This window comes from Anolis sagrei, chromosome 6 (genome assembly GCF_037176765.1).
Source record: "Anolis sagrei isolate rAnoSag1 chromosome 6, rAnoSag1.mat, whole genome shotgun sequence".
In the NCBI taxonomy this organism is placed as follows: Eukaryota; Metazoa; Chordata; class Lepidosauria; order Squamata; family Dactyloidae; genus Anolis; species Anolis sagrei.
The window spans coordinates 123,087,090-123,110,418 of record NC_090026.1 but is presented as its reverse complement, the minus strand read 5'-3'; the positions used below and the strand labels follow the sequence as shown (position 1 = coordinate 123,110,418).

General features: G+C 42.3%; 1 protein-coding gene across 1 annotated transcript in view; it reads right to left on the bottom strand.

Moving 5' to 3' along the window:
- ACVR2B (activin A receptor type 2B) overlaps positions 1-23,329 on the bottom strand; it is a 187,824-nt gene that overhangs the window by 28,488 nt on the left and 136,007 nt on the right. Inside the window, exons 2-3 of the mRNA XM_060782620.2 lie at positions 17,578-17,785; positions 3,255-3,364 (exon numbers count right to left, since the gene is read on the bottom strand). Of these exons, the coding sequence (XP_060638603.2) occupies positions 3,255-3,364; positions 17,578-17,785 (318 nt within the window). The remainder of the gene's footprint in view (positions 1-3,254; positions 3,365-17,577; positions 17,786-23,329) is intronic.

The following is a 23,329-nucleotide window of genomic DNA, read 5'->3' as shown; positions in this document are numbered from 1 at the left end:
TTTAAAATAAATCCATTGAAAAGGCAAAAATAGGGTGTCACACTGTTAAAATCCCTTACAGCCAGTTCCTAAATCCGGTTAGAATAGAGAGGTTTTCACATACAGATAAGAGAAGAGCAAGAAGGCAATTGTTTTTGTTCTGTTGGTTGGTGGAAAATAAAACTAAGGCAATCAGCCTGTTGTAGTGAGCTTGCTTTTTGCCATTAGGCAAATGGAATTTAGGACAATGTATTTTCGAAGGCTTTCATGGTCAGAATCCCTGGGTTGTTGTAGGTTTTCCAGGCTGTCTGGCCATGTTCCAGCTGCGCCCATACCTTGGGAAGTCTGACTTGGCCACGGTAGTCCACGCTCTGGTTACATCCCGTTTAGACTACTGCAACGCTCTCTACGTGGGGTTGCCTTTGAAGACAGCTCGGAAGCTCCAACTAGTCCAACGCTCGGCAGCCATGATTTTAACAGGAGCGGAGCGCAGGGAGCATACAACCCCCCTGTTGCGCCAACTCCACTGGCTACCAATCTGCTACTGGGCTGAATTCAAAGTGCTGGCGTTGGCCTTTAAAGCCCTAAACGGTTCCGGCCCTAGCTACCTATCTGACCGCATCTCTGCCTATGAACCCACGAGGAGTTTGAGATCTTCCGGGGAGACCCTGCTCTCGATCCCACCTGCTTCTCAAGCTCGGCTGGCGGGGACGAGAGATAGGGCCTTCTCGGTGGTGGCTCCTCGGCTGTGGAACACCCTTCCTACGGACATTAGACTAGCACCATCTCTAATGGTATTCCGCAAAAAGGTGAAGACCTGGATGTTTGTGCAGGCATTTGAGTAATTTAGTGCAATCTGGTAATGGAACATAGGAATGGAACAATGGACGACGAACCTGGACTACGCTTGGATGATGAGAAGATTGGGTACGGTTGTTTTTTGTAATAATTGTGCATTGTAATTGCTTATTGGTAATTTATGGATAATGTGTTAAGTCAATTGTTATATGTTGTATGGAACCACTGCTGTTTCTACTGTTTTTACTGTTTGTGAACCGCCGTGAGTCGCCTTCGGGCTTGAGATACAGCGGTATATAAGCAAAGTAAATAAATAAATAAATAAATAAATTCTCTCCTGTTGTTTCACCTGCATCTATGGCAGGCATCCTCAGAGGTTGTGAGGTCTGTTGGAAACCTGGACATTCCACGGATATATAAACCTAATTTTCCTAGTTTCCAACATACCTCACAACTTATGAGGATACCTTCCATAGATGCAGGCTAAATGTCAGGAGAAAATGCTTCTATAACATGGTCATATCGCTCAAAAATCCTACAACAACCCAGGAATTTAGGAACTTTGTTACTATAACCAAGACAAGGAATCTACTGTATACCATGCAGCTGTGGACAACTCTACATAGGGACCACTAAAAGCAGCATTGCCCAAACACGAATCAAGGAACATGAAAGGCACTGCAGACTGATTCAACCAGAGAAGTCAGCCATAGCAGAGCACCTGATGAACCAACCTGGACACAGCGTATTATTTGAGAACATGGAAATGCTGGACCACTCCAACAACCACCATGTCAGACTACACAGAGAAGTCATTGCAATCCACAAGAATATGGGCAATTTCAACAGAAAGATGAACAAAATCTAGCTACCAGTATTTAAAAAAAACCTCTAAAATCAGGACAGTAAGTCAAGAATAACATTAAAAAAAAAACAGGGGAATTCCAGACAGGAAACAATCAGGGCCAGCTACAGTAGAGTCTCGCCTATCCAACCTTCGCTCATCCAACATTCTGTATTATCCAATGAGTCTGCCTCCCACCTGGATCCACAACTGTTTCAATACACTGGCATGTCTTGGTGCTAAAATCATAGAGTAATTACTACGTAATGTTACCATGTATTGAACTGCTTTTTCTGTTGTTTTGTTGTAAAAGATGATATTGAGTGCCTAATTTGTACAATCATAATTTAATTTGATGTTACGCTAATCACTCTTTATTATTCAACATTTTTGCTTATCCAACATTCTGTTGGCCCATTTATGTTGGAAAAGCGAGACTCTACTGTAACACCTCCTAACAAAGGATCCCCCAGGCAGCAACCAGACAGACTTTGAAGCTGCAAGGGAATTAAATGCTATTCAAAGTGGCCAAATGAAACATTAACACTTGCCTCAAGCTAACAAGAGTTCTTTCTCCCACCTTGGACTTTCCACAGATATATAAACCTCACTTGCCTAGTTTCCAACAGACCTCACAACCTCTGAGGATGCCTGACAAAGATGTGGGTGAAACGTCAGGAGAGAGTGCTTCTGGAACATGGCAATACAGCCCAGAAAACTCACAGCAACCCAGTGATTCCAACTGGGATTCTACTGATGCTTTAAAGCCAACTTTCTTGAGCTAGAAAGATGAGTTCAAAGGATACTACATGATAAAGGATACTCACTTGACTTATCATAGTGAGGAGACTTCTACATGCATGTTTTACATCTCTAATGACTTGCTTTCAGGTATCAGAGTGTCCTCACATTTTCATGGCATTTAAATATCAATTGACTGAGATTTTTAGCTCGACCTGGGTAACTCTGCCGATATAATGTATTGTCGAAGGCTTTCATGGCTGGAATCACTAGGTTCTTGTGGGTTTTTTCGGGCTATATGGCCATGTTCTAGAGGCATTTCTCCTGATGTTTCGCCTGCATCTATGGCAAGCATCCTCAGAGGTAGTGAGGTCTGTTGGAAATAGGAAAATGGGTTTATATATCTGTGGAATGACTGGGGTGGGGCACAGAGCTCTTCTCTGCTGAAGCTAGGTGTGAATGTTTCAGCTGACCACCTTCATTAGCATTTGAAGGCCTGGCTGAGCCTGGGAAAATGTTTTGTTGAGAGGTGTTAAGATGTGCGTGGTTGTTTCCTCTCTGCTGTTTTGCTGTTGTTTTGCCGATATAATTCGCTTCTCACAAACATGACTTCTGCAGTGACACAAACATTTCAGAAGAGTTTCGAGAAGACATTATTTTCTTTGCCTACGATCCGGGGAACTGCTGTGCGACTAACCTCACTTGGAAGATTGGGAAACTAATAAAAAATACTTTCTGTACAAATTACCTTGCAGAACTTCTCAACTTCACGCTCTACGATGTCACCACTCTAATCAGGTTCCATGGTTTGGCTGTCTAGCTGGGCAGGCAAGGTTAGCAGAAACCCACTTTCTATACAAAGTTTTTTGTTCTTGTCGAACAAAAGCCTCACCTTCCGGACCGCTGACTTCAGGCAAGTGAGTGAATTTCTCATTGCAGTAGTTCCCTTCACAGCAGCAGAAGAACACTTGTGGACTCTCTTCTGTGGCCACACATTCCTGCCTGTATATGAAGACAACACAAAAGAAAGGAGGATTAAAGCCAGTCAGTTTTTGAATTGCCCTCAAAAGAGAGGCAACGTCAGTGTATAAGTGATTTAACTTCTCCTATTTACTGCCAGCTTGTTATATTTTACCAATCCAGAGAACCTTTTGTTACAAGAGATTTGAGAGACATAAACTTCCCTATGTGAGATCTCAAGAGCCCTTAAAAAGCACAGGAAGTTTGCAGGAGGTTATTAGAGGTATAATACTAATATACGAGTAAGTATCGCTCTAATATTCTCAGGTTTCAAGAACACATGCCCACACAGTTTCTTTATCATTTATTTTAAATGAAAGAAAGCAAACTGACAAGACCTTTTTCAACACTACATAACGAAACAGTTTTATTTAACATCATACAAAGCCATAGTTGAAGGAGTTGAAATGCCAACTGCTCCACAATGTCTGTCATGCAAGTGTAGGGAGAGCAGAGATGGAGATAATGGTATGTAGTAGGTATGTGCGATAAAAAAATGGTTCTAAACTGTGTTCAAAGGTAGGGTGGGCTAGTGCTTTGTTTCTAAAGTCCTTTCCAAATTTGGGGGGTAAAAATGTCAAAACTTTATGAAACTTCCAAATCTTTGTAAGTACAAGCCCTGGAAACAGCAATAAAAAAGTCCACTACAGTGTTCCCTCACTTATCGTGGGTGTTACGTTCCAGGATCATCCGCGAAAAGTGAAAATCCATGAAGTAGGGACACTATACACACACACACACAAATATATATATTCCACCCTTCATGGTAAACATTCAATGCCGCTTTGTATAGACCAGTGTTTCTCAACCTGGGGGTCGGGACCCCTGGAGGGGGGTCGCAAGGGGGTGTCACAGGGGTCCCCAAAGACCATCAGAAAACACAGTATTTTCTGTTGTTCATGGGGTTTTTGTGTGGGAAGTTTGGTTCAATTCCATCGTTGGTGGAGTTCGGAATTCTCTCTGATTGTAGGCGAACTATAAATCCCAGAAACTACAAATGTCAACATCTATTTTCCCCAAACTCCACCAAGGTACACATTTGGGTAAATTAAGTATTCATGCCAAGTTTGGTCCAGATCCATCATTGTTTGTGTCCACAGTGCTCTCTGGATGTAGGTGAACTACAACTCCAAAACTCAAGGCCAATGCTCACCTTCCAATATTTTCTGTTGATCATGGGAGTTCTGTGTGCCAAGTTTGGTTCAATTCCATCATTGATAGAGTTCAGAATGGATTTAAATGGCTTCTCTGTGTAGTCTGACATGGTGGTTGTTGGTGTCAGACTACACAGACTACAGAGAGAAGCCACTGAAATCCACAAGCATGTGGACAATTTCAACAGAAAGGAAGAGACCATGAAAATGAACAAAATCTGGCTACCAGTATTAAAAAACTCTAAAATTACAACAGCAAAACAGCAGAGAGGAAACAACCAGGCACATCTTAACACCTCTCAACAAAAGATTTTCCCAGGCTCAGCCAGGCCTTCAAATGCTAATGTTGAAACATTCACACCTAGCTCCAGCAGAGAAAAGCTCCTTGTCCCACCCCAGCCATTCCACAGATATATAAACCCATTGTCCTATTTCCAACAGACCTCACTACCTCTGAGGATGCTTGCCATAGATGCAGGCGAAACGTCAGGAGAAATGCCTCTAGAACATGGCCCTATAGCCTAAAAACCCACAAGAACCTAGTGATTCCAGCCATGAAAGCCTTCGACAATAAACTAAACAGGTTCCTGGGCCATCATAACAGCATCCATCCAAACATCCAATTCATCAAGAAAATGAAGGAAAACTGCCTTTTTTAGATGTCCTAGTCATCCGTAAACCAGATCAACAATTGGGTCACACAGTTTAAAGAAAACCTACACACACAGATACGCTACATAAAAACTCCAACCATCACCCAAGTCAAAAAAGAAGCACCATTAGCATCAGCATCTTTAAAAGAGTGACAACTATGCACATTATGCCTTTTCATGCCATTTGTAAGTCATGTCCTCTCATGGGAAGAATAGATCCCATTTATTGCCTTTCCCCATCTTCAGAAGTATTAAGGTGTAGATTTCTCATGCAAAAGATCAGCACAGATATGATTAATTTTTTACAAAAATCTACTGTTTATACATTTATCAGTTCAGTCAAGATGCCTTGCAGGTTTAAGCAATATTTCCATTTGCTTTTGCTTGAGCTCATAAAGACTCCAGACTTAAAAGAGTGTTTGTAATTCTACAGGGAGAAAAATGTATGTTCTGCTAAATCTTTCAGTCTGAGTGTTATGTGGGTGAGTGGGTTGTAAACCACTACTCATATGATATTTGTTATTTCAGTAAGAACTGACTCCAATGGAAATGTTTTACATCTACACAAGTGGATTTTTTCCTCTTCCATATGTCTTATGGAAAAGAAATGCCACGTGGGAAAAGACATGCCACAAAATCTTTCTGGGGACTATCCTGTGAAGGAAATGAAACATAATCTAGGATCCCTTGTTCATGATCTTTTCTAAAATAATACCCTGCAACACATCGTCCTAAGGAGCACAAATTGAATGTCAACTTAGATCTCACTATCACTAATTGTTTGTTACAAGACCATCTTGGCAAACAATTCAAATCCTAAAGTCAATGTTGCATAGATTCATATAAGCCACCATTTCTCAACCTGGGGATTGGGACCCCTGGGGGGATCGTAAGGGGGTTTCAGAGGGGTTGGCAAAGACCACCAGGAAACACATATTTCAGATGGTCTTAGGAGCGCCTTTGTTAGAGAAGGCTGAAGATCTCTCTGTCTGTCCTTCTCTTCCTTTTTGGAAACAGATGGCGAATCCTCCCACCAAAAGCTCTCATCCACTGTGATTGGCTATCCTCTCAGCCAAGGGGAGGGCTGTTTCTGAGACTCCAAGTGGGGAGGGGAGAGGAGGCATGCTTAGCACATGGCCGGGGTGGTCCATGCCTTGGTCTCCTCTAGATTGGACTACTGCAATGCGTTCTACGTAGGGCTGCCCTTGAAAACGGCTCGGAAATTCTAACTGGTCCAACGGGCAGCAGCCAGGATGTTAACCGGGGCTCATTACAGAGAGAGGTCAACCCTCCTGTTCAAGGAGCTCCACTGGCTGCCGTTTATTTTCTGAGCCCAATTTAAGGTGCAGGTGCTTACCTACAAAGCCCTGAACGGTTTGGGACCAGCCTACCTGCGTGACCACATCTCCGTCTACGAACCCACACGTTCTCTCTGGTCATCTGGAGAGGCCCTGCTCATGATCCTGCCCGCGTCGCAAGCACGCTTGGTGGGGACTCGAGACAGGGCCTTTTCTGTGGTGCCCCCCCGACTCTGGAACGCCCTCCCAAAAGGTCTTAGACAGGCCCCTTCGCTGGCAGTCTTCAGAAAGAACTTGAAGACCTGGCTGTTCCGATGTGCCTTTTCAGATTAGGAACCCCCAATACCAAGTCCTAGAAGCACTTTAGTAGAACTAAGATCACTGCACACCGCACACTGCACTTACTTTATCATCCTACATACCTCCTGCCACATCAGCACTTTTAATCTTGTACCCATTTCTCTGGCCTGGCCCAGTTTTATAGTGTCTTGATGTCTCGATGTATTGTTATTGCTGTTGTTTATTCTGCTTAAATGTTTTTAATTTGCTCTAGGTATTGTATTGTTGTATTGTGTTTTGAGGCCTTGGCCTATGTAAGCCGCATCGAGTCCTTCGGGAGATGCTAGCGGGGTACAAATAAAGTAGTAGTAATAATAATAATAATAATAATAATAATAATAATAATAATGGCAGCATGGTGTGCATGTGCAGGCAAGGGAGAGCATGTGAGACTAGAGGGAGGCTTGCACCAGCAAGTCCCTTCAAGACATGGGGTTTCTATGTGAGAAGTTTAGCCCAATTCTATAATTGATGGGGTTCTGAATGCTCTTTGATTGTGGGTGAACTATAAATCTCAGTAACTTCCAAATGTCAAGGTCTATTTTCCCCAAACTCCACCAGTGTTCACATTTGGGCTTATTGAGTATTCATGCCAAATTTGGTCCAGATCTAACATTTTTTGACTCCATGGTGCTCTCTGGATGAAGGTGAACTACAACTCCAAAACTCACGGTCAATGTACACCAAACCCTTCCAGTATTTTATGTTGGTCGTGGGAGTTCTGTGTGCCACGTTTTGTTCAATTCCATCATTGGTGGCGTTCAGAATGCTCTTTGATTCTAGGTGAACTATAAATCCCAGCAACTACAACTCCCAAATGACAAAATCAATCCCCCTGCCAACCCCACCAGTATTTGGTTTTGAGTGTATTGAATATTTGTGCCAAATTTGGTGAGTGAATGAAAATACATCCGGCATATCAGATATTTGCATGACGATTCATAACAGTAGCAAAATTACAGTTATGAAGTAGCAACGAAAATGATTTTATGGTTGGGAGTCACCACAACATGTGAAACTGTATTAAGGGGTGGTGGCATTAGGAAGGTTGAGGAACACTGCACTAAGGAGAGAAACAGTTAAATTATTTATGCCACTTTCTTTCTTTTTTCCCTTTTGCTTTGTTATGCTTTGTTACTTCCAGAGAGGATCCAATCAGCTGCTTATGTTATATATTGAGAGAATGCTTTGAGGTAGAGGAAGGGAAGAAGGCAAGACAGAGCAAGCTATAAACAAGAATAATTATTGTTTTCAGTTAGTTGATCAATGATTAAAAACATTAATAATCATGTTAACAATAGCAAAAGCAAAGGAAAGCTGTTACTGGAACATCTGTATTCTTGCTTGCCAGTTGTTGCAATCTCTTCCAGAGTATCCACTTGCAAAAGCTCTTCCTTTGCAAGCAGGCATGCAAAACAGGAAACCCAGACCTTCTGTTCCAGCATTAATGAAAAGTATCAGTTTTTCTGAAGATCTATCATGTCTCAATTAATGGGTCAAAACCTGAATTGATATCAGTGGAAGACATTACATCACGGAGTATACTTACAATTCTGGTCGTGCTCAGACTTTATCTGTTTAAAGGAATATTAATTCCCAAAACTATTGATTGGGTTAAATTTGAATAAATTGATTCCTGAGAGAATGGCTCTAAATAGAGGGTCAACTCTACATTTGACTCTTTGGGATAAAATTCTAAATCACTGATTCCAAAACATTCATTCCCAAAAATGTTTTCTAGATGATGGTGTAGTGCAGTGGTTCTCAATCTGTGGGTCCCCAGATGTTTTGGCCTTCAACTACCAGAAATCCTAACAGCTGGTAAACTGGCTGGGATTTCTGGGAGTTGTAGGCCAAAAACATCTGGGGACCCCAGGTTGAGAACCACTGGTGTAGTGGTTTGAATGTTGGGACTGTGATCCGGAGACCAGGCTTTGAATCTCCAATCAGCCATGGAAACTCGCGTACAAACTTGAGCCTTCCTCTGCACCAACTGGTTGGTCCTTGTGATGAATTTTTGCCAACTACTTCAGAATAGCAGTATCTTCAATTACAGTGAAGTTGTTGTATAGACCTTGCAAACCTGAGTACCTCATTAGAAAAGCTCACTTTATTTTATTTATCATTTCAGAAGAAAATTGAGGATCCAGTTATAATAAACACAAAGTTAAAAACTTGTATTATACTCAATTTCCTTTGACCAGAAGCTGCACACTTTGAGTGCCTCTGGTGTCACTGTGAGAAGGTCCTCCACTGTGTATGTGGCGGGGTTCAGGCTGCATTGTAGTAAGTGGTCTGTGGTTTGGTCTTCTCCACACTTGCATGTTGTGGACTCCACTTTGTAGCCCCAGTTCTTAAGATTGGTTCTGCATCTCATGGTGCCAGGGCACAGTCTGTTCAATGCCTTCCAAGTCACCCAGTCTTCTGTGTGCCCAGCGGGGAGTTTTTCATCTTGTATCAGGCATGGATTGAGGTTCCAGGTTTTAACCTGCCACTTTTGGACTCTTACTTGCTAAGATATTCCTGCGAGTATCTGTGTGGATCTTAGGAAGCTGTTCTTGATTTAAGGCATTGGCATACTGGCTGATGTCCAAACAGAGGATGGACTGGAGATGTCAACACCTTGGTCCTTCCATTACGGGCTGCTACTTCCGGACAGATGTCAGGTGGTGCAATACCGGCTAAACAGTGTAATTTCTGTATTGTCGAAGGCTTTCATGGCCGGAATCACTGGGTTGTTGTAGGTTTTTTTCGGGCTGTATGGCCATGGTCTAGAGGCATTCTCTCCTGACGTTTCGCCTACATCTATGGCAAGCATCCTCAGAGGTAGTGAGGTCTGTTGGAACTAGGAAAAAGTGTAATTTCTCAATCAGTGTAGGGTGTAGACATCCTGTGATAATTCAGCCTGTCTATTTAAGGGCCACAGCCAATGTTTTAACATGGTGAGATGTATTCCATACTGGGTATGCGTATTCAGCAGCAGAGTAGCAAAGTGCAAGGGCAGACGTCTTCACTGTATCTGGTTGTGATCCCCAGGTTGTGCCAGTCAGCTTTTGTATGATTTTATTTCTAGCACCCACTTTTTGCTTGATGTTCAGGCAGTGCATCTTATAAGTCAGAGCACGGCCCAGAGTGACTCCCAGGGATTTTGGTGCGCTGCAATGCTCCAGTGGGATTCCTTCCCAGGTTGTCCTCAGAGCTCGAGATGCTTGTCTGTTCTTAAGATGATAAGCACATGTCTGCATTTTAGATGGATTAGGAATCAGTTGATTTTCCCTGTAATAGGCTGTAAGAGCACCTAAAGCTTCGGAGAGCTTCTTTTCCACTATTTCAAAGCTCCCTACTTGAGAGGTGATGGTACAATCGTCAGCATAGATAAAACTCCCTGTCCCTTCTGGCAGTGGCTGGTCATTTGTCTAAATGTTAAACATTGATGCAGCAAGCATGCTCCTCTGTGAAAAATGAAACTGCAACATTTTTATAAATATGTATTGCCGTTCAATAAATGCAACATTCTGAGCTTTTGGAATGAGTAAAATGAATAGCAGCTAGATCCATCTTGCATAACCAGTGGATTGTAGATTTTGCCTGTGATATATGGATACATAAAATCCATATGATATATGGGATATAAACTCCAGGTTATAAAAGCAAACACTCTGATATGTATTGGATGACACAATATATATTTAGTCAAAGTTTTTCAGCCTATCCACTAACTGCTGGTGATGTAATTCTCTAAATGCGCCTCTCAAGGATATGTTCTGGTTATGCCCGATTATAGCTATTCCTTTGGGGAAAATCATCCGTTGAAACAATTTTGTTTTTAACCATATTTGACTTCCTCATACTGTTATGGCCTCTTAAACTCTTTGCCTGCATCTTGAAAATTAACTTATGGTCAGTTGAAATGGATTCTCCGTGCCCTTTCAGAGACAAAAAGATTTCCATTTCACTGCTGGAGACACAAATGGCCACCATTTGATAGACTAAAAACCCTATCATCATGCCGACATGTGAACATTGGGAATATAGAGTTATAACGCTGACATTTAATTGGCTATTTGGGTGTCTAGAAGTTTGGGCACTGAAGCCTTCTGCTGAGGCAGTTTTAGCTTATTTGTCAGTTTATACTTTTTATTCTTTCTTTCAATAAGACCAAAAGAAATGAAAATAAATATAATTCTTAACACAGTTTCACTTCCCTTTAGCAAGTTTTTAATACTGCTTAATTTAGGATTTTTTAGATAGATCTGAGAAATAATTGATTGCTGTGAGCTTTCCAGGATGTATGGCCATGTTCCAGAAGCATTCTCTCCTGACATTTTGCCTGCATGTGGATTGGACCAAAATTCCCACTGTGGAAAAAAAATTGCAGGTGAAACATGAGGAGAGAATGCTTCTGGAACATGGCCATACAGCCCAGAAAACCGACAGCAACCCAATGATTCTGGCCATGAAAGCCTTAGACAATAAATTGATAGAAAGTTGACAAAAATCCCTTTCATGAAGTTTCTATTTCTACAATCTCCCCAACCATAATTTTGCATCATGAAATAATGTGCCTGTGGGTTTTTTTTAAAGCAATAACTACATTTGATTGGCATTTAGTTGCAACTTTTGTGGAGTGTAAATTTTCACTTTGCAGAGTTCACTTAACAACTTTAAAAAATATTGGAGAAAGAGTTCTCCAATATTTTTTAAAGTTGTTAAGACTTTACTAACCCAAAATCCTTCATGTGGATTGGACCAAAACTCCCACTGCAGAAAAAACTTGCTGACCGGAAGGCTACCAGTTCGAAGCCACGGGTCATGGTGAGCTCTCGCTCTCAGCATTCTGCCTACCAAGCAATTTTAAGATATGTAATGTGAGTAGATCAATAGGTACTGCCTCAGCGGGAAGGTAAAAGGCACCGTGCCGCCATGCTAGCAAAACTAATCAGGAGGATCTACAGCAGTGTTTCTCAACCTGGAGGTCAGGGCAATGTTTCTCAACCTGGGGGGGGGGGTCATGAGGGGATGTCATAGGGGTCACCAAAGACCATTAGAAAACACAGTATTTTCTTTTGGTCATGGGGGTTCTGTGTGGGAAGTTTGGCTCAATTCTATCACTGGTAGGGTCCAGAATGCTCTTTGATTGTAGGTGAACTATAAATCCCAGCAACTACAACTCCCAAAGGTCAAGGTCTATTTTCCCCAAATTCCACCAGTGTACACATTTGGCCATACTGAGTATCCGTGCCAAGTTTGGTCCATCATTGTTTGAATCCACAGTACTCTCTGGATTTAGGTGAACTACAACTCCCAAACTCAAGGTCAATGACCACCAAACGCTTCCAGTATTTTCTATTTTTTTTGGGAGTTCTGTGTGCCAAGTTTGGTTTGATTGGAGAGATATTGACAAGCTGGAATGTGTCCAGAGGAGGGCGACTAAAATGATCAAGGGTCTGGAGAACAAGACCTATGAGGAGCGGCTTAGGGAACTGGGCATGTTTAGCCTGAAGAAGAGAAGGCTGAGAGGAGATATGATAGCCATATATAAATATGTGAGAGGAAGCCACAGGGAGGAGGGAGCAAGCTTGTTTTCTGCTTCCTTGGAGACTAGGACGCAATGGAACAATGGCTTCAAACTACAAGAGAGGAGATTCCATCTGAACATTAGGAAGAACTTCCTGACTGTGAGAGCCGTTCAGCAGTGGAACTCTCTGCCCCGGAGTGTGGTGGAGGCTCCTTCTTTGGAAGCTTTTAAGCAGAGGCTGGATGGCCATCCGTCAGGGGTGATTTGAATGCAATATTCCTGCTTCTTGGCAGGGGGTTGGACTGGATGGCCCATGAGGTCTCTTCCCACTCTTTGATTCTATGATTCAATGATTCTATGATTCCATCACTGGTGAAGTTCAGAATGCTATTTGATTATAGGTTATCGCAGCAACTACAACTCCCAAAGGACAAAATCAATCCCTCCTCCCCTCACACACAACCCCACCAGTATTCAAATTTGGTCGTATTGGGTATTTGTACCAAATTTGGTCCAGTGAATGAAAATACATCCTGCACATCAGATACTTACATTACGATTCATAACAGTAGCAAAGTTACAGTTGTGAAGTAGCAAAGAAAATAATTTTATGGTTGGGGGTCACCACAACATGAGGAACTGTATTTAGGGGTCATAGCATTAGGATGGTTGAGAACCACTGATCTACGGAAAACAGGCTCCTCGGCATGGAAAATGGAACAAGATCCCCTCCCCATGGCCAGAGTTGAGTATCGCCTCTAGACGCTTGAAACCTTTGCCTTTGTTGTGTATTGTATGTCATTGTTCACTGTGTAAAAGGCATTGAATGTTTGCCTATATATGCATATACTGTAATATGCTCTGAGTCTCCTCGGGGAGATAGAGCAGAATATAAATAAAGTGCATTATTATTATTATTATTCCATAAAATTTGGGAAATGATGGGGCCTTAAAACTTGTCCATTCAGATACGGACAGTTGATTTACATGATAAGGGTCATCAAGTGATGAGTAATCAAGGGACAAAATAAAGTGAGACATTTTAATCAGTGCATTGAGAAGATAAAATGGAAATAGCTCTAAAAGCAGATCTATTTCCCCCAGAACACACTGCATTTTAATTTCCTAGTAAACAGCTCTGAATGACTAAGTTTTTATCTTCTGCGGCAAATGGCTCCCTGAAGAACGCACTGCTTTCCACATTAGTCGTACCGGACATTTTTCAGAGCATGCCAAAAATTACTGAGCATTTATTATATGGAAACAAAAGGACTCGTCCACTTTTCCAGTTCTGGATTCTTCGGCCAGGAATTTAATGTTTGCTCTGATGCAGAGAACAAGTTGAAGAAGATGTGGTCGTATCATGGAACAGACAGGACATTTTCTCCAGAACTCTTCCTGAGGGTATTTTGAAAAATTTTCATTGGTTCTCCAGGATGGGATACTTTGGTGAATCAGGATAAATAAAAGTAACCTTATTTCAGACACTCTCCCAGTGGTTCCCCAGTTACACAACATAAGATTCCTTACATACAAAAAGGTTTAATAATGACTCGACATCCATGGTTACTTGCACTCTAAACATATGAAGATTAACCCCAACTTTCTCCTTCTCTTGCATTTCATCCCCTCGCACAGTGATTTCAACCTGGGGGTCGGGCCCCCCGTGTGGGTCGCGAGGGTGTTTCAGAGAGGTTCCCAAAGACCATCGGAAAACATATATTCAGCCTTCTGTGCCAAAGGGGTTCCTAAGACCATCAGAAATATATGTTTTCCAATGGTCTTAGGAACCCCTTTGGCACAGAAGGCTGAAGATCTCGCCATCTGTCCTTCTCTTCTTTTTTGGAAACACATGGCAAATCCTTCCACCAAAAGCCCTCTTCCACTGTGATTGTCTGGACTCTCAGCCAAGGGGAGGGCTGTTTCTGAGACTCCAAGTGGGGAGGAGAGAGCAGGCATGCTCATGCTCGGCACATGGCAGCAAGATGTGCATGTGCGACGAGGGAGAGTGTGCAAGGTTGGAGGAAGGCTCACGCTAGTGAGTCCCTTCAAGGCATGGGGATTCTGTGTGATAATCTTTTTAAAGTTGTTAAGACTTTACTAACCCAAAATCCTTCATGTGGATTGGACCAAAGCTCCCACTGGTCATGGGGATTCTGTGTGGGTTTGGCCCAATTCTATCCTTGGTGGGGTTCAGAACACTCTTTGATTGTAGGTGAACTATAAATCCCAGCGACTACAACTCCCAAATGTCAAGATTCTATTTTCCCCAAACTTCACCAGTGTTCACATTTGGGTACATTGAGTATTTGTGCCAAGTTTGGTTCAGATCCATCATTGTTTGAGTCCACAGTGCTCTCTGGATATAGGCAAACTACAACTCCAAAACGCAAGGTCAATACCCACCAAACCCTTCCAGTATTTTCTGTTAGTCATGGGAGTTCCGTGTGCCAAGTTTGGTTCAAATTCCATTGTTGCTGAAGTTCAGAATGCTCTTTGATTGTAGGTGAACTATAAATCCCACCAATTGGAACTCCCAAATGACAAAATCGGGTATTTGGTCCAAATTTGGCACAAATACCCAATTTTGTCATTTGGGAGTTCCAGTTGCTGGAACATTATGATTCATAACAGTAGCAACATTACAGTTGTGAAGTAGCAACAAAAATAATTTTTTGTTTGGGGGTCACCACAACATCAGGAACTGTACTAATGGGTTGTGGCATTAGGAACGTTGAGAACCACTGACTGAGAAGGAGAGGTGGCAACTGTGACAGCTAGAACAGATAGCTTGGACATTATCCTTTTTTCAGCTCCAGGAATCCATTCGAAAAGTAGTTTTCTTAAGAACTGAGAAAAAGCCTATTTAAAGCAAGAAAGACCTGTCTGAGTGAGAGAGGGAAGAAAGAGCAGAACAAGTAATAATTGCTTTTTTTTAAGGGAGGGGGCCTCCATCAAGAAGACAAAATGATGGATTTGACCAAAGAAGAAAAGCAATACCAAAGACAAAACAGAGAAAAAGAAGAAAAGAAAGAATTTGGAACAATTGATAATGAGAAATACTGCGAAGAATACAACTAGAAGAGATGGGTAATGAGAAATGGATAACGATTTATCAATAGGGGCCGGGCTTAGCAGAGTGGGTTAAACTGCGAATGCTGTCTTGTCTGGATTCAATTTCAATTTGTTCGCCCTCATCCAGACCATCACACCAGTTCAGGACCTCCTTAGTAGCAGTATATTATTAAGTATATTATTATAAATCATTTGGTAAACTATCAAGAGAAAAAATGAAAGAACAGAGGAGTAAGTGAAAAGTAGTGAACAGGGAGGGGTTAGAAGTGGAAAAAAGTGATACAGTGGGAGGAGTAAAGATATATTCTAAACTAGCCATCCCCTGCCACACGTTGCTGTGGCCCACATGGGGGTTCTGTGTGGGAGGTTTGGCCCAATTCTATCGTTGGTGTGGTTCAGAATGCTCTGTGATTGTAGCAACTACAACTCCTAAATGTCAAGATTCTATTTTCCACAAACTACACCAGTGTTCACATTCGGACATATTGAGTATTCTTGTAGAGTTTGGTCCAGATCCATCATTGTTTGAGTCTACAGTGATCTCTGGATGTAGGTGAACTACAGCTCCAAAACCAAAGGGCACTGCCCACCAACTCTTCCAGTATTTTCTGTTGGTCATGGGAGTCCTGTGTGCCAAGTTTGGTTCAATTCCATCATTGGTGGGGTTCAGAATGTTCTTTGATTGTAAGTGAACTATAAATCCCAGCAACTACAACTCACAAATGACAAAATCATTTTTTTTGAGCGAAGGGCATACATTCGGTTGTTAGGTGTCTTGTGTCCAAATTTGGTGCCAGTTTGTCCAGTGTTTTTTGATTTCTGTTAATCCCACAAACGAACATTACATTTTTATTTATATAGATAGGAATACTGGCTAAAAGCATGGTTATATCATGAGCCGAAAGGAGAGCTGGTTACACCAAATACGTTAAACTTATTATTTGATTTTGTTTTGTTTTGTTTATAACCAGCATTTCCCTAATGCATAGGATTGCTCTTCAACATTTAAAAATATATAAATTTATTTGAATCCAGGGAGCGGTGTGAGCTTCCACTGTCAGCCCCAGTTTCTGTCAACCTAGCAGTTCGAAAACATGCAAATGTGAATAGATCAATAGGTCCCTCTTTGGGGAAAAGGTAACGGTGCTCCATGCAGTCATGCTGGCCACATGACCTTGGAGGTGTCTACGGACAGTGCTGGCTCTTCGGCTTAGAAATGGAGATGAGAACCAACCCCCAGAGTCTGACACAACTGGACTTAATGTCAGGGGAAAACCATTACCTTAATATTCCAAACCACAAATAGGTTCACAACCATTTTCAGGATTTGGTTGTATTTATTTGGCATTAATGGCAGCCTGTGTACCCCTGGGATTAGTCCAAGGGCAGAAAATGAACTTCTGACCACTGCAGTTGCCCACTACACAGAAAAATCAAAACAGGAAAGGATAAGAAAGAAATGACATGGCTGGCATATGTTGCAGCAATCCATAAATTTAAAAGACGGAAAGGAAGAACCAGCATTAATGCTGAAATGAGATAAATAATTGGGAGAGGGGTCTTTGATATCGGCACCAAGATGAGACAAGGCAACCCACTCCACTGCGGAACATGATTGGGGGCTGATGAAGCGTGAGCAGCAGCACAGAGACTCTATAGCATGGCTGATTTGCTAACTGCCAAACAGCAATTTTGAAAACTGAACGCAGCAAAGAAATGACAAGCAACATAAACTACATTAGGAAGATAAAAGGGTTGTGCAAAAGGCCAGGAGTTGAGAGCAACATCATCAGCTAGCAGAAATAAAACAGAAACGCCTGGATTGTAGAAAAGCAAGAAGACCTCTAAAACCGACAGATAAAGAGAAACTGTAGAGGAGGGACCACCAGTCTTCAAAGCTAGATGCCACCAAGAACAGAGAGTGTCACCTTGTGGATATTACATGGCAACCAGCCAATCCGTTTGCCCAAAAAAAAATCCTATGAAAGGGTCACCTTAGGGTTGCCATATTTGAAAGCCAACAGCAATGTTAAACAACTGTATTTATGGATAGAGAAAGGGAAAAGAACTCTGCCTTCCCTCCAAGGGTAGTCCCTTCAGTTTGCCAAGTGCAGTAAGAAACTAAATGTACTCCCCAGTCCTAATTTTCTGCCATTACCTGTCATAACAGTTGAAGTCATCAAGCCAGCATCCTTTCTTCACCAGTTCAATGGAGCCAGAGTTGTTTCTCCAGGAGGCATAGCAGTGGAGGCGCTTGTCCTTCTCCCCTTCGCAGCGCTCCACCCCACTCTGGTTGGTCTTTTCCAGTTCCCAATTGGCATTGTAGTAAATGCATTCCCTTGTCTCTGCCTCGCCATGGCCTGGCCCTGTAGGAAGACACAAAACGGAAGGCTGTTAATGACCAAAGCAGCAGTAGGGACACTAGAGACACTTTAGACAATCTAAAGAGGGATAGATAATGGAAACTATGACACCGACCGTTACTAGGCTTGTGTAATTCGACTGGAGGGCAATCCATTTTTGGTATCCGAATCCGGGTACCCAGATCTGTTTTCAGGAACCTCCTGAAAATTTGCTAATAGAAAATCTGTTTTCAGCTAGGCAGCCAAAAGATCGGGCTCACTGGTGGGAATAAGGACCTTACAAGGCTCCTCTTTCTGTTCCTGGGCCCCTTTTTTATCTTCCTTTCAGGGAGTCTGGGTTTGAAGAGCAGGGTTAAGGAAGCACCCTTCCTGGGACCCTTTCCTATCTTCCTTTCAAGGAGTCTGGGTCTGAAAAATAGGGTTAGGGAAGCATCCTTCTGGGAACCCTTTCCTATCTTCCTTTCAAGGGAGTCTGGGGTTGAAGAACGGGGTTAAGGAAGCACCCTTCCTGGGGCCCTTTCCTATCTTCCTTTCATGGAGTCTGGGTCTGAAAAACAGGGTTAGGGAAGCATCCTTCCTATCTTCCTTTCAAGGGAGTCTAGGTTTGAAGAACGGGGTTAAGGAAGCACCCCTCCTGGGACCCTTTCCTATCTTCCTTTCAGGGAGTCTGAGTTTGAAGAATGGGGTTAAGGAAGCACCGCTCCTGGGACCCTTTCCTATCTTCCTTTCAGGGAGTCTGAGTTTGAAGAACGGGGTTAAGGAAGCACCCTTCCTGGGACCCTTTCCTATCTTCCTTTCAGGGAATCTGGGTTTGAAGAATGGGGTTAAGGAAGCACCCTTCCTGGGTTTCTTTTCTTTCTTCCTTTCAAGGGAGCCTGAGTTTAAGGGATGGGGTTAAGAAAGCATGCGCTGCATACTCCGAAATAGAAAGGAAGAAGCCATACTCAGCAGCCACATGGGCCATTTTGGGCAGAAAAAAAAACATGTTGGCTGAGCCCTTGCCGTTACAGCCAGTCAAACAAGCCGGATTGTCTGAAGGTAACCGACCAAACCAAATCTGTGCACAAGCCTAATGCTACTAGTTCGGGTAGATATGTGTTTTCTCTTATACCAAAGACAGTAAACTGAGGTGAGGTGTGAATGGGAGAGGATAAGTTGCTTTCATGTCATCCTGATGATTTTAGAAGCAATTTGTTGACCACTATATAAAAACAGAATGATGGACTAGATAACCTTCATGTATGCTTGTCTGTCTGTCTGTCTGTCTACCAGTGTTTCATATTCTGCCTTTTCCCCAGGGTTGCAATGCAAGGCAGCTTACCACATGATTTAAAAGGCTCCAATAAAACTACAGTGAATTGTGAATATTTAAATGTGCATTTAATTAATTATTCAGTCAGACTTCCATATCCACAGATTCTGTATCCACAAACATCCACAGCTTGAAAATATTTTCTAAAAGGTCCAAATATTAACCTAATTTTGCCATTTTATATAAAGGGATTTCGTCATTCAAGGGCCCAAAATACTATTTGAAGTCATCTGCTGGCTGCAGGACAGCCGCCTTATTCCATAACCAAAATCTTCCTCCACCAGAAGGGCTCTCAAAAGCTGAGAGATGATAAACAAATACTTAAATAAACCAAATGAATAAATATTATGTTTTGATGGACAACTAAGCAAAATAACTGAATCCATGTAATTCTGCTTTCAGCAGCCCTCATCCTAATTTCTGTTGTAATAGATGCAATGATTTTATAAGGTGCAATGATCTTCCAGAACCAATAACAGGAATACCAACAGTTGAGGATAAACTATATAACGCAAACATTCAACTCCAACTTCTCCTGATCATTCCACAGGTGATTTGGAATGGTAAGTTATTTATCATCTTCTGTTGTCCCATTTCCAGCTGATAATATCCCTGAAGCTATGATGGGACTAGCAGACTAACTAACTAACTTAGTTCCAAGACTAACTTTTTCATCTGATTCAGGTATCCTGAGGAAACTATATATTATTCCTGATATGCCACAGTAAACCTCCATCTCACAGACTTCCCACCCAGTGCAGTCATAAGGGAGACTGCAAAACTGAAATTGCTGAACTTTCTCTTCTGTTTTTTTTATTAATCCAACTGTTTTAGATCAATTTTAACAAGCCTATTTCCAACCATAGGTTATGCAGTTGGCTTGTTTAAAACAGATCATAATCAAGATTAATCACAGTAGAGTCCTGATATAATGTTACACTGTGGGTAATCAAGTAGCCAAAGCGTCCAGTCTCCTCCACATAGTAATGATTGAAGACCATATGGGTAGGCATCCAAAATCAAAGTTTAATGAAACTTTGATCCTACCACAGTCATCCATGGTTCACTGAGATGACTATGTTGGCCTTTATCAATCAGCTGTGGGAACCCATGCAGCCAAAAATTTAAAAATAAAAAAGTCAAAGACAGAACATAGTTATTATCTATGTTCAACTGCACTGTAATATGCTCTGACACACAGAACCCTGATGTTGTGTGCAGCTGTGTTTATTAGGGAATAAAAGGTTATAATAAGAGCATCCTTAGTAAGACATCTGCCAACCATGATATTATCCCACTTTGTCCTTCAATCAAAGGGAGAGGACATCGCACTGTCAGATGTTCCAGAGTCACAAAATTAGGTCAAAGCACATTGTATGGAAAACCATTAGATGCTGGTGATTTTACTTTGTTCCGCCTGGGAAAACGCTGGAGAGATTGGAGGTTGCTTTGCCATCTTCCAGTCACTCCATACAGTAATCCCCTAAATCAGTGTCCACTCATTAAGTCTGTACACAAACTTATGAACACAAAATTATGAACCATGAAAACATGGCTATGTGTGCTATTGAAAGAAAATGGAATCTTGCACACAGTAAGGCAATATTTTGATTGTAGCTATCAAACAATGTCACAAAAATAGAGACAGACTTTTGTGCTCTTCATGAGGATAGATGTTAAAACAAAACAAAGTGGGAGTGGGAAAGTGTACATGACGTTGAAGCCATGAAATCTCTAGTCTCAGTGTTGAAGTGAAATGTGGGAGGAGACAACAGACCTCAACAGATCAAGGTATGTTAAATTAATTGGCAAAGTGTAGTCCCGCACACTAGCAACGGAGATCCGCATAGTTAAAGCAATGGTATTCCCCATAGTAACCTAGTAGAGCTTGACCATAAGGAAGGCCGAGTGAAGGAAGATAGACGCTTTTGAACTGAGGAAAATTCTGAGAGTGCCTTGGACCACAAGAAGTTCTCACCAGTCCATACTCCAGGAAATAATGCCCGACTGCTCACTGAAAGGAAGGATACTAGAGGCAAATATGAAGTATTTTGGCCACATCATGAGAAGACAGGAAAGCTTAGAGAAGACAAGGATGCTGGGGGAAATGAAAGGAAAAAGGAAGAGGGGTCGACCAAGGGCAAGATGGATGGATGGTATCCTTGAAGTGACTGGCTTGACCTTGAAGGAGCTGGGCGTGGTGATGGCCAACAGGGTGCTCTGGCATGGACTGGTCCATGAGACCACAAAGAGTTGGAAGCGACTGAACAAATAAACAACAATAGTCCCTCTCCACCCAGAACCCCAGTGTAGCTCATCACTACTGTATTCCTCCCCTTATCTTTTTTACTTTTACAAATCTTCTAGAGTCGGAAGGTGCTCCAAATGTGATCTACTCCACCCCCTGCCATGCAAGAAAATCCAATTATAGCCCTCCTGAAAATGCCAATCCAACCTCTGTTTATTATTCATTCATTCATTCACTAATTCAAAGTCTTGCAAAGACTGGCAAGTACTTCTTGAGCAAAGAAGTTCTTCCTAATGTTTCAGTAGAATATCCTTTCATCTAATTTGAATCCATTGATTCCTGTTGTGGTCTCTGAAGCAGCATAAAAAAACTCCTTCTATCTCAGGCATGGGCAAACTAAGGTCTGGGGGCCAGATGCGGCCTCTTGGGCACTTACTTCAAGCCCTCATTTTCCTTGTCCTCTTGCCATAAGGACACAATGGCCTGCCGCATCCTTATGCAGAAAGGACGGGGGAGGAAAGCACGCAGCAGCTGAGAGCACTCTCTGGAGCACTCTCAGCCACTGCATGACTCGCCCTCCTCCTGGCATAAGGATGGTGCAAACGGTTCCATCCTTATGCCAAGAAGATGGCCCAAAGAAGACATGCAGTGGCCGAGAACGCTCTGGAGCGCTCTCAGTGGTTACCTGTCTTGCCCTCCTCCTGGCTTAATGCTGAGAGGACAGCCCAAAGTTCAGGGAAGGGGATCGGGGAGGAGGATCAGGGCAGTCACTGCATGTCTCGTTTTCCTCCTGGAATAAGGATGGGGTGAGCAGCCCCATCCTTATGCCAGGAGGACAACCTGTGGATAAACTGGGCCCTACCCCGTGTCCTCCCAGCCCCACCTTCTCACAGACCCTCTCCCTCCCAGGCCCGTCCCACCTAGCGCATGCCTGGTTGCCCTCCATCCTGGCCTGGCCCTCTTGGTTGGGTGTACTGTGCGGTTGCAAGGCAAAAAAGTTTGTCCCTGTCTGTTCTACCTTCTTCTCCATATGCCTTTGGACAAATATGACCAGCCTGTCACCTTCCAGGATTCACTTCTCATGTTAAACATAATCAAATCCCCCCTAGTCCTTCCCTGAAGACTTCATTTTCCTCCTTTTGATCTCTTGGTCACTTTGCTTTGGACAGATTCCATCGTGTCAATATATTTCTTGCTATCTTTCTGTGTCCCATTCTAGTGCCAGAATGAGACATATTATTCCAAGTAAGGGATGACCAAAGCAGAACAGAATGGCACTACTTCTTTCTTTGATCTGGAGATGCATAATAAGACTTGTTCTTTTTAATGGCGGCAATGCCTGGATGCTATTTCTTTAAGAAAAAGGAGCCATTAGTACTGAAAACGGAGACATCCTTTCACACGAGTTAATTAAGGGTCTCCCAACATCCATTTTGTATGATTTCTAAAGCTGGGTTTTCACTTGCAATATGATTCTATGGCTCTTTTTAGCTTCCTCGGTGCTGTTTCTTTTTTCCCCTCCTTTTTAATTTCAGTTTAAGTCAATTAGAGGTAAAGAAATTATTCAACAGGAATAAGATCTTTATTACCCTCTTTCTCCCAAGCTGCTTGTAAAATGAGCTCCTCGAAACAAAGAAAATTACCTTTTAAGAAGACATACTGCAAGCAGCTTGGTTTGGTGGGAAGATGAGGTCAAAACTCTATTCCTTTGAATATGCAAGGAATGAGAGGGTTTGTTTCATTTCGCAAGGCAAAGGTAGCAAGCAAACAGTCCTTTCAAAAGGGGGGCTGCAATAGCAAAAACAGGGGCTGCATTCAATCCAGGGATTCTGCAATCTTAGCAGCAGAGAGAACATAAAGCAATGGGGCGTGCTTTTGAATTCAAGTTTGAAATTAGTATTTCCTTTATAGTAATATCTAAGAAACTCCCTGGATTTTTTTCTGTCTTGATTTCTGAGTAAACATAATGGGAAAATCACAGTTGTAG